The sequence below is a fragment of the Bombus vosnesenskii genome, unplaced genomic scaffold (genome assembly GCF_011952255.1).
Source record: "Bombus vosnesenskii isolate JDL3184/JDL3185 unplaced genomic scaffold, Bvos_JDL3184-5_v1.1 scf7180000014579, whole genome shotgun sequence".
NCBI classification, from domain to species: domain Eukaryota; kingdom Metazoa; phylum Arthropoda; class Insecta; order Hymenoptera; family Apidae; genus Bombus; species Bombus vosnesenskii.
The window spans coordinates 1,577,022-1,594,241 of record NW_022883531.1 but is presented as its reverse complement, the minus strand read 5'-3'; the positions used below and the strand labels follow the sequence as shown (position 1 = coordinate 1,594,241).

Sequence of the window (17,220 nt, the reverse complement as noted above, 5' to 3'; positions counted from 1 at the left end):
AGATGCGGTCGTGGCAAGTTTTCCTCAGAAAATCTTTCTCCGCGTTGAAATATTCTTACGAAACACGCAACGTCGGTCGTCGCCTGACGCCATTATCGTCTGTTAACCACGTTATATCGTATTGTATTAGCGTGTCATTTTTATCAGTCTGACATTGTGACGATGGACGATAAGCCCTGGTATTTGCGGTTTTCTAATACGAATAATATGTGCACGATGGTAATAAGTTATCAAGGGATGCGTGTAGCGTACGTACAATACGTAGAATACGTGAAAGCGCTTTTCTCTTGTAAATAACACGGTAATTTGGCGTCTGTTCTGTCTAGAAACGTTCCAAGAAGTTTCGGCCGCGATCGTTAATTGTCCCCGATGTTTGGCTGCCACGATGCATAAGAAACGCGCGAGAAACCAGGGATATTAATAATATTAGCAATTTGTGGGCGAGCAAGATTGAATGAAAGTAACAAGAAGCGAGATAAATTATAAACGACTAAAGCTATTCGCCCTTCAAAGAATTATTTGTTAAACACGTATTCCTTCGTATCTAGAAAAGAAGGACGTATACTATCGGTGATTCCAGACTGCTGATTGGTCATTTTCGATATATTAACAGTCGAAAAAGGTGTTAGAGTTACTAAAAACACGCCGTCTGTGATTATTACGTCTTTCCTATAAAAAATGCAAATTGGCTATTCCGGAGAAAAATGATATTTCGCTGGGTCGAAGAGCTTTGGTTTTCGAGAATAGATGTCGCAAACAAACGAGAGACAAGCGTTTAAAAGAGCGCCATTCGAGATAAGGGATTCTTTCACGGTATTTCCACTTATAGTCTGGCCAACTTTTCTTTCTGCTGTATGAAAATTCCATTCTTAAAGTTCAACTCTTAAAATAAACGTCCAACACGAAGCTCAACGCCAAGCGTTGCAAATTGTAAGAGACAAAAAATTTCGTTGCTACATGGTTCACTGATCAGTTTTCTTAATCAATTTTTACTTTGAGCTTTCTCTTCGAAATCGGTGTGAAAGAAGAATCTTGAAAAATGTATTACAAGCAAGTAAGTTTAAACGATCGAAACAAAAATTGTACACCGTGTATTTATTATACCGCCTTGAAATCTACAAAGAAAAATTCAAAGATGATAAAACGCATTTTATTATTTTTCCTAAAAATTTTCGTTTCTAACACCGATATCATTTGACATTTCGACTCGTCGATTCCTCTCGAGAGAATTGCAGCTTAATCCGCCCCCCCCCCTCAAAAAAAGAAGAAAGAGAAAAAATGAAAAAGAGGAAGAAAGAAAAAGAAAGAACAAGGAGTAACGAAGAATACGTTAAAATATGTCCATCGAAACGAACGACCAAGTTGCTAATCCCGTGGATCTTTCAAATTATTCTGGAAAATTTACTCTAAGTTAACCAGCCTTTCTTCGTTGCCTCAGCGCGCCGTTTATAAACCACCGAGTTTTGGGTCGTTTCCGGCTACTCCCTACGTATTATCCGGCCTCCTTTTCCCTTTATTTCTCTCGTCGACTTTGGCGTGATTCGTGCGGCCCAGCTCCAAGTCGGCGGCCATGTTTTTAGGAACCGGTAGTCACTAATGAATTCCAGCGCCGCGTCGTGACTCGACGTCGATTAATAACGAGTTAACTCGTGTATAATAAACCTGACGGCGAATGAATATTTATGGCGTGCAAAATAAGGTTGAACGTACAGAAATAAACCAATTTTTTATTAGAATTATCATCTTTCTTAGGTCTCTGAATTTTTGTCGTATTTCTTTCGATACGATGCGGAGCGAAAAGATGCAGAGGTATTATTTATTAAACTGAACTTGGAAGAAAATTTAACTGGACAAATTTAGGAAAAGTTTAATAGGATCATAGAATTGACGTATATATATTAAATAACACGTGATTCACTTTATAGAATGACTTTTTGTCGTGTATCGAATAACTGTAACGTATGAAAAAGCTACTCGTCTTTTTCAACAATGTCAAAAGTTCAGTTTTCTATAATTGGAATAAATTGTCGTATGTATCTAAAGGGTTACCTATACAGCGGATGTTGGGACGAATTAAAAATAATTAAATAAGGAATCACTGCCAGAAATGCCAAACTGTCGCATCTGTCGCAAAAGATTCTAGACATATTCTGACGATAATATAATATCAGAGTGCAATCTTCGCATTTGCCAAATTTCGAGCGTAAAACATATTTCCACGGAATCCACCTATCGTTAAATCAAACTAGTAAGGTTTCAGCCTTGTCCACAAAACGAACCAGCGAAGATCGAATTGCAGCGAAGCAGGAATATTCGAGGAAACGCCTCGTATCCGGTGTCGCCATTATTTCGCGTTTTAGCCTCGTTTCGGCTTCCGACAGGCTATGAAAGGCTCGCGTCAGAAAAACGGAAGAGCCGTTGACAAAAGGAAAAAATTACAAGAATGAACGTTCAGAAGTATCGCCGAAAGTTTTGTCAAGTTTTACAAAAAAAAAAGTACGCGACGTGCGGCGTCCTGCGATGTGAAGACTCTTTTTTCTCAACTATCAGCCGGTTTTCGACCGTTGTTCAACCCCTATTTGTTCGTTCGTACCTCCTTGATCTCGCGATATTAGTTACGTGCTCCTTTCTTGCGATCGATCATCTTTCAGCAACCTTGGAACTTTTCCGACTCGAGCTCACGAAACGAGGATATTTTCGGAATAAGTCCGCCCTTTCTGATTTGATAATTTTATTCCTTGACGTATGTGAGTTTTCGATGCCTGTTAACGTCGTTCGGCTCGAGAGCAGTCGATCGATCGAATCGCATTTCTCCGTTTCTTCTGTATTTTCCTGTATATTTTTGTCACCGTAACACGCACGTAGGAGCTAGCAATTACCGACGAATGGCAGGCAGTTGATAAAGGAGCGTGGATCGTTGAGAAACTATCGATTTTGCAAGATTTTCATTGCAACGAGATTTCGTAGCATTTCAAGTGCCTGAATCGAATTAAAGCAATGTAATTATGTGTCGAGACTGCTGTTGTTACGCCATGCGGCTTACATAGGTCATATTCTTAACTGTCGATCGCGGCACTATAATGTCGCAGACGGATCGTCGCGTCTGCCCGGCAAACAAACATTGTAGTGGCAAGCGCATGGTTCATTAAGCAGGGCGACCTCCAGAAACGTCGACTCGTGGCCGTTATTTTACCTCGCGTAAAAGAATGTGGCGTGATCCGAACGTAGTGGGGGTCGCCTTCCAGAAAAAACGAAAAAAATCGAAAGGCGTTCAGAACTTTTCGAGAAGTCGAACCGTCAACACATCTCATATGTCGCGCATTACTTATCAACCAAAACGCAGTTACATTTCTTTTTGTTCCATTTATATCTTTCTACTTAATAAGTTGTTGAAATAAACATTAATTTATTTGTGTTAATTCTGTGGAATTTCATTGAACTACCCTTATTATCATAATCGAAATAAGGAGATCGATCAGTTTGTGGCGTCAATTTAATCGTAACGGGAACTTACAACTCTCGTTGACGTGCTATCTCGCGGTCGCGTCTCTCCGCGAACGGTCGAAACAGCTGTAGTCTTTGAAATTTCATGCGGAAATTTCATGTGGTATTGTTTTGGAATTAATAAAAAGGTTTCGAACGTTTTAAGAAACAATGTAATATACCATTGAAACAGAAAGTCATATGCACTGACGGCGATTCGTCCGTACTCTCTACAAAATTTCAGAAATTTTCATAGTGATTCTATAGGGAGTGGACGAAAGCGAATTAGAAAATGTACACGGAATCGAACAACAGTGGAGCAACAGTGGAGAAACAGTGGAAGCAATGGTAGAGCAACAATTGAGCAACAGTCGAGCAACGGTAAAACACCGCACATATCAAAACGCGTAAGCCAAAATGGTGGAAATCAGGTGATTTATCATCGACGACGGCATATGGCGCACAAAGGCCCGTGCAACGAGAGAAATAAGTCTCATTATCCGGACATTATTAGCACCCGGTATTCGGTATTAAAAGCTCGTTAAACGGGTACTGCGGAGAAGGGAAAGCTTACCGGCTCGTCAGCTACGAAATTAAACGGAAATTACTTTAGGCTAATAGGTTAGCGTATCGTGACGCGCGTCCCTGATTTTCATTCAACCACCGCCGCGCCACCCCGTTTCAATTCCCTTTAGCCGACCGTTCGAGCAGAAGAATCTCCGACTGATAATCGAATTTCCAACGAAACTTGCGGCTCGTCGAACCGATAAGGGTCGGCGGCAACCGTGGCGAGGGGGTTGAAAAACAGAAACTCGTGCCAGAAACGATTCCACCGGTGATTTAATGCTTTCCAGGGGAGATCGTGTCCATCTGGAGCGCGAAGGTTAATTTATTTTTTCATTTTATTCAATTTGACAAAATCTACGAACATTTCCGGATAAGAAGTTCTTGAACATCGATTGATCATCGAACTAATCATCGAGCTAATCACCGAGATTTCGTGAATCCTTTGGCATGCCCTGGAGAAATCGGAATAATTGAAACAAAATCTAATATTGGTAAATGTTTAGGCACGAGGCTGGTTTACTTAGTTTACTGGTTTTGGTAGTACTTAGTGGGATGTATCGGAAATTTTGCGATAATGGTGCTAAACTAGCATTATTGGGCAGTTATGAGGAATATTTCATCGTTATAGAAGATACTTGATCATTCGAATGACAATTAGATATACAAAATACGTAAATGAGATTATTTATACATTTAAAAGTTCTTATTTGTCTTACTGATATTGTCTTCGATGTGACGACGCCAATTGTAAACTAAATATTGTTCCACAAATTTTATTTATCAAATATGGATGAATATATTTTACATTAACGAGCTTCCACTTACAGTTGGTATTAAATCGCATGTTTAATAAAAATGAACTTATACGTACGTATGTATATAGGTATTAATTATACACGTTATAACGTTAATCCCAATTTAACGCAATAGCTTTCTCAAATTAATTCAAAAAGGCTCGAATTAATTTTAACGATTCGTACAAGTCGAGATACAAGATGGTGCAGCTAATGGATTCACAAGTAGATCCTGAAGAAACTCTTTTTCCCCCTCTTGTATTATCAAGATCTATCCTTAAAGAGATTAGTAGGTTCCGGATGTTTAATCTATGCATATCTCCAGTCAACTCCAAGAATCTCGTTCCACGACCAATTTCCTTCTACCGTACTCGTAATGAAGCTCTCGGCTATCGACGATATTGTTAGGCCCTCTTCAAATAGTATGAAAATTTATATTACTCTAACCCGCAAAGTGCCACAGTTCGCTGTTGCCTTTTTCATCGTTCGTAACAATAAGTATATCATTTCAGAGTAATTTCTCTGTCGAATTTGCTGATCAATGTCAATCATTTTTAATGGTTGTACAAACGAGGTGTTATAGATTGGGGTCAGGCTCTCTTTCATTCTAAAATATACAAAAATTCAAAAGGAGGAATCTCGCGTGTTAACAATTACTTTTTCACGTTAAACGCTGATAAAATACATAGAATGTAACTGTAAAGGAATTAACCAGAAACAGATTTAGTGGAAAGAAGAAGTACATCTCGTAACATTTCACACCAAATTTGAAACAATATAGACGAGATTTTAACGCTATTGTATATTTATACGCTAGTATATCTGGAAGAGATTTGGCGAACGTAGAATCGAAGAAATCGAAGCAATAAATCTGACAGAGGCGAAAAAGCATAGATGGGGATACTAAAGTTCGAACAAGATGTAGGAGCAATTATGATTCGTAGTATCGAATTCGGATAAACTAACGAGGAGATATATCAGGCTTGCGTCGAATCATTTCGATAAAATCTATTTTTTTCTTTTCTTTTTAATTAATGATCCAAGTCTATATGATCGGAGCGACTTCTTTCGATATCTCGGGGACTGGAATGTGTAAAAAACAATTTCATTTTTTAAAATCCCACGTTTTTGAATTAATTTGGCACAAATTAAATATTAATAAAACTATTAATAAAAAATTAAATATTTATTATCGAAAAGGGAGGGAACCTCGTGACCCTGAGCGGCTAAAACATTTCAACTAATAGTTAGAATCTCAATAACGTGAAGCGTTCATTATTGCAAAAAATCTCGTTTATTACATGCAAAACGGAAATGATGAAAATTGATGAAAATGATAAAAAGTATATTAAAATTAATTATGAAAAGAATAAAAATGTTGAAAATTGAGAATGGAAATGACAAAGAATGATATGAAAATTCTCCTCTTTTCTAGAAAATTAACTATCGAAATGAGAATGGACTGTTATCAAATTCCAATCACAGATAGGATCTAAGGAATATAAGATACGGTATTGAATTTCAGGAGAAATCTCAAGATTAGCGAAGGTGATCGCGTTTAAATGGCATGATGGAGCAAAGCCTGACGAATCGAAGTCGAAGCATGACATATTGCAATGATTTCTGCAGAAATACAGACAGAGGAACTGAGAAACATACGAGGCGCGAATGTCACGTGGTCAAAGCGGCAACGGGAAACTGGGTCGCGCTCGTTCCCCGGGAGATTGAACTTTCTGTGTCGTCCTCTTTCGTCTATTCCGTAAGCTGTAAAGTAAAGTCCTCATGCCGACCGGGGACCGTCGCGTCGATACGTTTTCGTCCCTGCAGCGGTCTGAACGCGGCACACGCCCATTTGTCTGGCTTTAATAAACGAAACTCTTATAGCTGCTTCTTCCAACGAAACCGAACAAATAACGTTTTCAACGGTTCAAAGAGGATTTTTTTCAGCACGCAGGAAAATTATTAATTTCAAAAGTAATTTATTTATTTTAGAGTTTTGGTTGAAATGGGAGAGAAGATAACCGCAATGAATTATCGAGTTTGATTTGAAAAAGATATTTGTGGAGATACACTTTTGGCAAGAGACGATAAGATTCGTCGTTGCTTGGTTAATTGCTAATATTAAACAAAGTAGGAGAATAGAAAATATTGATAAATTATCAGATGCATTCTGACTTGCAAAATTATTTTTACCGTGATTTATTTTCCATGAAATAAGATTTTGTGGTTACGATACCTCAGGACTCGAAAATAAGAGAGTACGCGATTACTGTGTGTCCTGATTCTAACAGCAAATTCTAATACGAAGAAATTCTACGTACATACCTATATACGACAAAGTATCCCTAAATGCTGATGTTGGAGAAAGAATTTTTAAAATTCCCTTTATAACAAAAGCTACCGTGACGTATTTGCACGGTCCACTTATCAAACATGTGAACGAACACGAGATTCTTGCAGCAGAGACGAAAATAGAGACTTGAAACTATCACGATGACGAAATAACATATATAATAACGTATTATATGAAAATTTTGTTTAATCGTTTTACATTAGTAAAGGAGATTCGCTCGACTTTTCTTTTGTCGCTATTTCTTTCAGCTAGATCAGATAGCAGCTACAATCGTATGAAATTTAAAGAAATCGAGATATTTATAATGTTATAATAAACTACCGCTTGGCAACAGAAATGCCCTGCCTCAAATACGCGTATCATAATTCTGAACTCCCTTTCGTACTAATACATTCCATAAAACAACTGCGATAATCGAGAGAACGTAAAAGCATAAAAGAAGAAATAGGGAAATCGAAGCTCAGAGTACGATTTGAAAAGGAACGCGTATCGGAAGGAGCTTGCTAGATCTCTCTTATAGCTTCGTTTGACTTGCCGAAGAATGTACTGGCACAAAAGCTGCATTTGCACAAGATCGATTTCCTTCGCGGTATATCCGAAATCGAACGCCCGGTTTACTATGTCTCGCGTGTTTTTATACAGGGAATCCGTAGGATTCTGAGATTTCGCACACGTACGTACTCTTCTGATCCGAGGAACGCCTTTAGCGTGTTGCCAAGAATTCGTGACGGATTTGTGTCGTATTCGTGTACCAACGACGCGATAGTTGAACACGAAAGTGCGAATCCCTCGAGTGGAACGGAGAATCTCCTGCTACTTTTAAGCTGCCCGCTGAGAGCGCGCAAAACAGACAAGAATTTTGCGCTCTATCTTTCAGAGTTCTTTTTGTCTCGACTTTTTTTATTCTCGAAATTCGGCGCATTTTGAAGCGTGTTGGGTTGGGATGTGATATTTTTCCACTTATTACCATAACACAAGTAAGTGTAAATTAATATACGTGGTAGGTTCCTTTCATTTCCTCTCGTGATATACATGTAAATCATTTTCTATAAAAAGCACTGTGTCGGTCCAATCTAGCTCTTTACCGTGTCAACTATATGAACTGTATACAACAACTATGATATAGACTGTTGCAACACTCAATTAACTAGCGACCAGTCAGGCACAACTGATCGGTTGGTATCGCGAGCCTTGAACGTTATTAGAGACCAAGGTGGAGGATTATAATAAATGTAAAGAGCGAGGTTTAGTTCACCTTATTTATTCCACTCAATGCTCTGATTACAACTGTCTCTTAGTACATTGGTTATACTGTTCCACTCAATACTCTGAATACAACTGTCTTTTAGTTCACTGGTTATACTGTTAAATATAATTGTCACTGACTGAATACTGTTATATGTTGACTCTTAGAATACTGGTGCAAGAGTGATCCTTGGTGATGTTGCTGTCGTAGAGAAAAGTTCGTGGTGGGTGTGTCTCAAGTCTGTTCCTATCTGATCATTGGGTAAAGACGTATGTTTAAGGATGGGCTGGCTGCCCTAATGAAGGATCGCGTGCGGGTGACCTTACACTTGGGGAAAACCCGCGTTTCCGGTCTTCCTGAGATGTACCATAAAATAAAAAAGTTACGTACCTTATGGGTTACGTTTATGATGGGTCCGCACTAAGGTAGCGTAGACCCTTGATGGTCGTCCTGCCCGTGGATTGCATCTGGTTCACATAAAGCGTCGCGGTAATTACCAGGCGGCCACTCCAAATCCCGAACATAGACGAAACGAAGGAAGAAATCGTACAAGGATGCAAAATGCTTTAGAAAAGAGGAAAGATTTTTAGAGTGTAGTAGAGGCCGGAGATTCTTGGATTTCATTGAACGTTGCGGAAGGAAACGATGGATTCTTAGTAATTGGGCGGCATCGCGCATCGACGTGCGGCACGTATATGCAAATGCTGGAAATCCTGCTACATCCACGAAACTTGTTAGACCTCTTCAGACTCGAAAAGGCCAGATACTTAGGCCAGGTCCTTAGACAGAGAATTTCGAAAAGTCGACGTTCCCGTGTCCGTCCAGCCATTTGACCAGGGTCGATTTACAAAGCTCCCACGCGTGCCTAGCTATTATACTTTCGAGTTGAGTGCACGTACTATCGCAATCTAGCAACAAGGAAGTAGTTTGTTTATAAGGAAATAGAAATCGGTTGTTCGTATCATTTCTTGTGTGGAATTTTTTTCATTTATAGAGTTCTTAGGCTTGCTAAAGAACATTTTTTTTCAATAATTCCGAGAAATATTTGCAATCATTACCGTGCGTAGAAGGGCAAAACGTATCGCATAAAGCTACGTCGTCTTGGACACTGGAATGCTTCACAGTGAAAGAAGCGTTTATATTATAAGAGGGTCAATTTCACGCGACCCTCGTCTCGTCTTTCTGCTCGAAGAGAATATCCTGTGTAGTAAGATTTCACGTGCGAATTAGTTTCTTTTTCGAAGAAAAGTTCAGTACAAGGGAAACTTTGAGAAGGTGCTCCGAAGACAGTGAAAAATTACTATAATTTTGGGCGAAACACGATTGTGGAACGAATAGCAGAGCTATTCGACCTTTGCTGCTGTTGCGTTCGAGCACTTCCGGTCCAATCTTTGGGAAGAGAGGAAGAGATTGCACGAAGAAGACCTATCAGGTTTAATGTCACTTTCGTACGAATTTTTCATCAAAGTAAGAATAAATATCTGTTTAGTACATTTCTATACTCCTCTGCTTGTCTAATTAAGATAATAAATGAATAATAAACGGTAATACGAGACACTTCCTTTGTTAGATATATCTTTTTTGAGGAATATTCCAAGCTTTAGAATTTTACGACTATCGACGAAAGAAAAATTCTACTTCACCTTTCACCCACGTCCAATTTTTTCCAAGTTTCCTCTAGTGGATCTGGTTCTTTTCACGAACTGGCTGGCACATGTAACGAACGCACACGCGCCTTTCCATTAAACTGAACACACGCTATTAAAAATTAAGGCTACGGACACTGGACCGCTTCAACTTTTTTCTTCGCTTCAAACCCACGCCTTAAACTTTACACCACTCGAGAAACTTCACGATACCGTGCTCGATGAGGTTTCGCACCCACAGGATAGCTTTGTTACACCAGAGAAACGAGGATTGCTCTATCCCTTGATACAGCGATACGGCTAACAAAGACGAACGTTCGGGTCGTATGTTTTATTTAGAAAAATCTTCAAATCTGCAAAACGATGTTCTATGATAACAGAATCAGGTTTTACTCATGTTTCAAAGTGCCCACGCGTATCTTCGTTGCGTCCAAATTATGTAGCTATTTGGCCCTATCGGCGGCGACCCAATGATGTACAAGCCAACAGATTCACGGATTCCCTGCGAATTATAATTTTACGACTTTTACGACTTTTACATTGGTGACGCATGACATTCGGGAAGAAATCGATGACCGTACCATAAAGTATGGCTGCAAATTGGAAAATCAGATTTACGAATATTATGCTTTTAGAATTATTACTACTACATAGTATATATATAGTGCTGCACAAAATTATCCTCAAGGTTTCAAAAATATATCTTTAAAACGTTATACTTTTGACTCGTGTAAAGAAAAAAAGATATCACTTTGTCGTAAGATTCTTCCCTTAAACATCCTAACGCCTTCGTAAGCTGACTTTTCGTCGAAATTAACCGTGTCGTGAGTGCACCTGCAAAGGGATATATCGAACGACCACGTCCATGCGTATTTTCATCCCCTCTGGTCGCATTGACGTTGCGACGCTGGCTTAACAATATTATACCCGGTGCAGCCATAAATATCGTAATCTCTTTGCTCGGCGTTTGTTGGATTTTGCAAGTAGAAACTAGAGACAATAAGCGACTATCAGTTAGGACGAGCGATGGCTACGAGCGTCGACTCTGTGACGAGTGACGACCAAGTAGAACGACTAGCAACTACCGGATAACGATTAACAACGAGCTCTCTTATTTCTAAAGGACAACTAACTTGCGTTTATCCTCTGCCTGTGGCTCTGTAGCGCGACCCTAACCTAACCTGACCTAACCCCTTGAGCGGAGGTAAAAATACTGGTCACTGATGATAAGTGATCTCGCGAGATCAAAGCTCGGCATTACAAGATACCGAGAACCGTTATACCCGGCAACGAGCATTTGGACTATAGAAGATCGTTAGAGACTTTGTGATAGTTTTCTGGCAAGGAAACAAACAAAGACCGGCCTTTTAAGGAAATTATGATAATTTGTAGAATAGCCAACTAACATCGTGTATACGGCACTTTGCTATCAAAAAGTCAGCCATTTAAATATGGTTCGTTGAATTTTATTCTATTACGATACATATGTATGTCTACGTTTCCTAACTACATGCTCGTTAACAGCCGATAATTAGCATTACGTTATTATGTTGTTGGGTTTAAATGTGTTACGAAGTTACTTGTTTTCCTTCAAATCCATTTCCGTCATTTCCTTTAAAAGATGCTTAGTCGGAGAAAATTAATACGAAAAGGATTAATGCTTTATGCGATGGCCAGAATATAAATGATTCTTATACCAAATCCAACTTAATTTAGTTCGTAATTATCTCTTAATTATTGGTACGTACGTATGTAGAAAATTTATCTGATTACGATGAGTGATGGGGAAAATTTACAAAACAGATCCAGAATGCAATTAGTTGACTTTGCTAGTATAATCGTTTCTCTGTTTTTACCCTTATCACTGTAGATATGTATTAGATGATGGGCATGTACATACGCATGTACGTATTAACATAAAATCTCGCGAAAAACTGCTACGTTCAATTATTTGTGGGTCCCTTTATATACGTATATTTTATTTTCTAATAAAAAGATACGAAGAAATTTTATGTTCGAGGCATAAGAAATATTGTAAGAAAGGAATTTCATTTTTGAAAAGAAAGAAACTACGTGTAGTTATATTAAAAGTAAAGCTCTCACTTATCCGAAGATATCCTTAACATTTTCATCATTTATGTATAATAAAACTCAGCTAGATCTAAATAACATCGGCTCCCCTCGATTTAATCTTTCCCATGCGAGTTTCTCGTATCACAGAGTAATCTGTGGGAAAATCGGATTGTTCAAATTTTTACCAACTGTTCTCCTCTCTTCTCGTCGAATACATCCAAAAGAAAAATTGCAGACAACCAGTCTGAGATTCTAATCTGGCAAATAACATAGGAACTTTTATCAACAACAACGTGAATTTAGACGTAAAAAATCTCGTCGGTATCGACCATAAACACTCAAATTTAGATCGGCAAAGAAACTTGTAGCGACATGTAAGTGTAACTTGCTAATTTACAGAAGACGCCTAAACGTCGGGTCGTTTGCCGCGTCGTTAGCTTTCAAGTAACATGGTAACAAGGTAATTTACGTACAAGTTAGTTAAAAGTTGCACTAATTTAGATCTAAAGCCAAATGAATATAATAGCAAATTTTATGCCATCTTACGATTCCAGCATACTTTCAACCAAAATGCATATAATATCGAGTGAAAACCGGTCGCTAATTTAGATTTAAAGAATTTAAACTTTGAACAAAATAATAAGCTGTCAATTTACTAAACTTTATGAAATCTTTAGATAACACGAAGAAAAGATATCGATCGATTAAAAGGATGGAAAATTTCACTGTGAGGAAGATCTTTAAGCTATCAAATGTCTGTGAATTTTCGACCAATCGCGGGGAGACGCAATCGCGAGGAGAGACGTCAACGGGAGTCGTAAATTCCCGTTACGATTATAATAACCGACACCACGAGTTGATCGATCCCCTGATTACCGTTAAGATAATAGGGGTGATTCAGTTTGTATAACACTGTGATTCACAAAATTATAAATTATATATTTTTCCACTTAATTTACACCCTTGCTTATAATATATATCGTCGACAATGAGCTAGCGTATAGAGACGCGATACACTGGCACAATATTCGTTGAGGATAGGGCAAGGCTCTTATAATTGAAGTTAGTATGTTAGTGGACGTAACAGTCTGGAAACTGAAATTTAAATACGGGGTATGATTAATTAACACGAGAACAATTTATCAAGTTATTAAAAGCCATTCGAACAAACAGTAACGCAATAATTTATCATTCTTCTAAATATGGTAAGTAGCATTTACGATGATAATCCATATTCACTTGTTACAGTATGCTATCTTATGCATATAATATATTGTTACATCTAAAATTATCTGAAAGATGCTTGATCACGATTTAAAAAGAAAAGACTAAGAGACAAACACGATCTTAAACAGATTTACGCCATTCAGTTTTACCGACACAACGAAATCGTCTCTCTCGATCTAAACCAATCGATCGTCCGACAAAAGGTACCGATACTTGGAGAGTGGAGCGATAAAAACGCGCATTAGGTCGGCACACCAGCCAGTTTGGATTTCCAGCTAGAAGCTAGCCTTTTCGCGGGTCGAAGACGACGAGGCTAACAAAAGTGATAAAGGACCGCAAGAGTGCAGCCCGTATATTTACGGCACCACGTCGCTTTATTATCCCTTTTAAGAGTGAGAGAGGGAGAGAGAGAGAGAAATTCCGGGTCTGAAGTGTGGATGTTCGGCCTGATTTTAGGGACTTGATATTTGTATCCTTGTTAGATGCGTATAAAATGTACGGCGATGCAAAAATGTACGAGGATGTACGAGGGTTGAGAGAAAAATGGAGAATGAGAAAGAGAGCGCAAGAGAGGGAAAGAGACGGACAGACAGAGGAAAAAAAAGACACGATGCCCTTCAACAAGCCTCCATTACGTTGATTGGCGTGGGTTCCGCCAAAAGGGAAACACTGGCGTTAAAGCGTTACATTGTACGGTGTCAGTTCGAAGTAAAAGATCGGAGAAAAAGAAACAGAGGAGATCACTTGCACTTTCGGCTAAAGACCAATTGAAGATCAATCGAAGACCAATCAAAGACCAACTGAGAACCAAATGCTGGGAGTGCTAGTTGTCGTTTCGCGCGAGTAATGCTGAAAGGGCAAGAATCTGTGAGTATCCGGTGCTAGGATGATATTACGGTGCGTTCCGTGCAGAGGATAGGTTGGTCTGGCATTATAGATAACGCGTAGAAATCTATCCGTTAGATCTTGGAGGCGATGAGAATTTCTTTTTTTCGCCAATGTACCAGGAATGCAACGAATTTATGAATATCGTATTACAATATCAGAAATCGGTATAGATTGGACGGTAATGTTGTGCACGTTACGTATTATGAAAGTGACAACATGGATGATTTACAAGTTTGAAATTACAAGCATGGAAGTTACCAATGGCGTAATAAATGAAACAAATTGGAAATAAGGAATAAGTTTTAACATTTGGGAGTAGCTTTAGGGATTGCAAAATATTTAACTTCTAAACCGAACAGTAAGAATTTCGACTAGTGTAATTTGAAACGCTCTTTATTGTCACTCCACCAATGATCCTAAAATCCATGAATGGAAGGCAAGTTCGAACATTGTACTTTCTACTCCAACTTTACGTGGTTATATATATCATATTTTCATAATTTGATCCAACATATGAAGAATAAAAAGACAAAAAAATGTTATACATATAGGAAATAGGTATTTTTTGCCTCTTTGCCTACAGAGCTTCAGTACTACTTTTACGAAATTTGGGTTGTTCAAACCCTACGAGTTCTCGTTGTAGAATGCAAAATCATTGACTTAAAATTGATAAAAATTGACTTAAAATTAGATTCCATAGTGAAACCATTTTTCATACGCTTGCCATTCGCTTTTATCGAGGAATGTCTGTTCGTCGAGATACCAAACTCGATTATTCGCCTAATTCCTGTTTCCCTTTTCACCCCCTTCAACCTATCCCTGCCGTTCGTTTAGCAATGGCGAAAATTCGGTTGGACCTGCCTCTACCCAGGCTTTGCGCGGCCAGCTCCATCAAAGCGTAAACTTCTCCTCGGAAATAATGCTATTCATTGAAAAGGCGATGCGTTTCGTTGCGATGCGGGGATTGGAACAATCCCTTCGCGACCACGACCAATAGTCGATCGGATAATGAACTCATTGCGCATAGAATATCGCACGAAGCTACTGGCGGAATGATTCTGTTCGAGAATCATTCAATAGATGTACTTTGCGGAAGAATGCGGACAATTGGCCACATTTCGAACGCTGATTTTGTGGAAAGTGGATAATCGAGCCGTTTAACAATGACAATAGACTGGTGGAAATAATTAATGGAGCTTAGTGGATTTTCGGGGGGTTAATCGGAATGAAGAAGCATATCGCGTGCTCGACGATTGTTATCGAGCGGTTACGTTTAACGAGTTGAGGATGAAACGTGATACGGGATGGTCCGATTCAAATTATATCCGCGGCCGTTTCTAGAATCGAGTTGCGTGTAATTCGTGAAATTGTTGTATCGCTTGTTGATATTTTTATATTAACAAGCACCGTCTAGTAGATACTTTCAATTTTTTCTTCATCTACAGCCTACATACACCATTCCCTTTAGAATTTCACGCGCAAATATGTTAGCGGCAACACACTTTCATGCCGATATAATGCCAAATAGTCCGTCACGATTTAGCCTTACGATGATTCATGACTGCGTCGAGGGCTTAATAAGGATGTCGGTTGAATGCTTGAGTGAATGTTTGAAAAACTGATCGAGCTATGAGGTGCCTATGACGTGACTGTCACGTCACTCATGACATGACCACAGAATACGTGAAACAATTTGACCAATGATAGATTGATAAGGGGATAAACCGATGGCACAAGCGACCCGACCAATATCCACGATGAATATAATATATATAAAACAAAAAATCTATTCCTTAATGCATCTGGCCACGGAGCAAGAAAGATAGAGATGCTTTTTGGTAAGCGAATTACTACGGACCGCACGGCTCTTACCCCAAAACTCTAAGAAGCGCCAAGTGCTTATCAAAAATTCATTCTTAATAAATTTTTAATTTACGTTTTTCGAAATTTACTACTATTCGCGTACTGAAATTGGATTCATAAACATTTTCGATAGAGAGTAGAGATCTATAAAAAGGATCGGTAGACTTTACCGTTGCTCCTCCCCCCCCTCGTACGCGCGTGCGCACGCACACACACACACACACAATCAATTAATTTGTCAAGTAATTAATTTGGTAATTTTAACAATTAATTTGGAGAAACCGTTAAAGGAGAACTCTTTCAAACGAAGAAAGGTATAACGCGACCATTATTTTCATCATCACATAATTTTCAATGATAAGAACCGAAAAGTATTCTATTTTGTTGACTACATTGGCCACTTGCGTTTCGCGAGAAGCAGAAGCGTAGAAAAACTCACCGATGCAGATGAAGAGCGTCGCGAAGAGAATCGGCGGGAAAGCTCTCGAGAAGGAAAACATTCTGCTGCCGGTGGTTGGAGCTTGTACTGCGAGAATTGAGAATAAGTCCGTCAGTTTGGACCGATGATACTTGCGAGAGCCAGGAGCCGCCCAGGGGCGATATAGAAAGAATAAGGCACTTGATCCAGCGACTTCGTCTCTTGAAAACCTCTCTTCGATCTTCGATGATCAATCCGTTCGATTCGATCCGTTCGCGATCAGCCTGCAGACCAAAATTCTGTTTTCTCTTAATACAAGACGATCACTGACAATCTTTAGATCGGGGATCCAATCGCGATCCTCCGTGTGTCTCTTCTTATTTTCCGATCCTATGCCTCTCTTTTCCCAAATTCTTCTATTCCTTACTTTTGATCTTATTTTAGGATTTGTTTAACTGGCTTCGTGTATTGTTTGTTCTCCGTTTGTTCGGATAAAAATTTATTCGATTGAAGACGATTTTTGTTTGGAGGCACTGAAGGGTTACACGAAATCACAAGTGGCCGCTTTTTGATTGCTGGGCCACGAAAGAGCACGTCCTAACGCGTACGACTGGTGAGGCGCCGCCGTCGGACTGACTTTCTCCGTTACGTTACGCTGCAGT

The 17,220-nt window shown here is 39.1% G+C and overlaps 1 protein-coding gene across 1 annotated transcript in view; it reads right to left on the bottom strand.

Annotated features, from left to right (window-relative positions):
• LOC117240149 (U-scoloptoxin(05)-Sm1a) overlaps positions 1-17,220 on the bottom strand; it is a 73,335-nt gene extending 56,115 nt beyond the window's left edge. Inside the window, exon 1 of the mRNA XM_033506040.1 lies at positions 16,580-17,220. Within this exon, the coding sequence (XP_033361931.1) occupies positions 16,580-16,640 (61 nt within the window). The 5' untranslated portion in view covers positions 16,641-17,220. The remainder of the gene's footprint in view (positions 1-16,579) is intronic.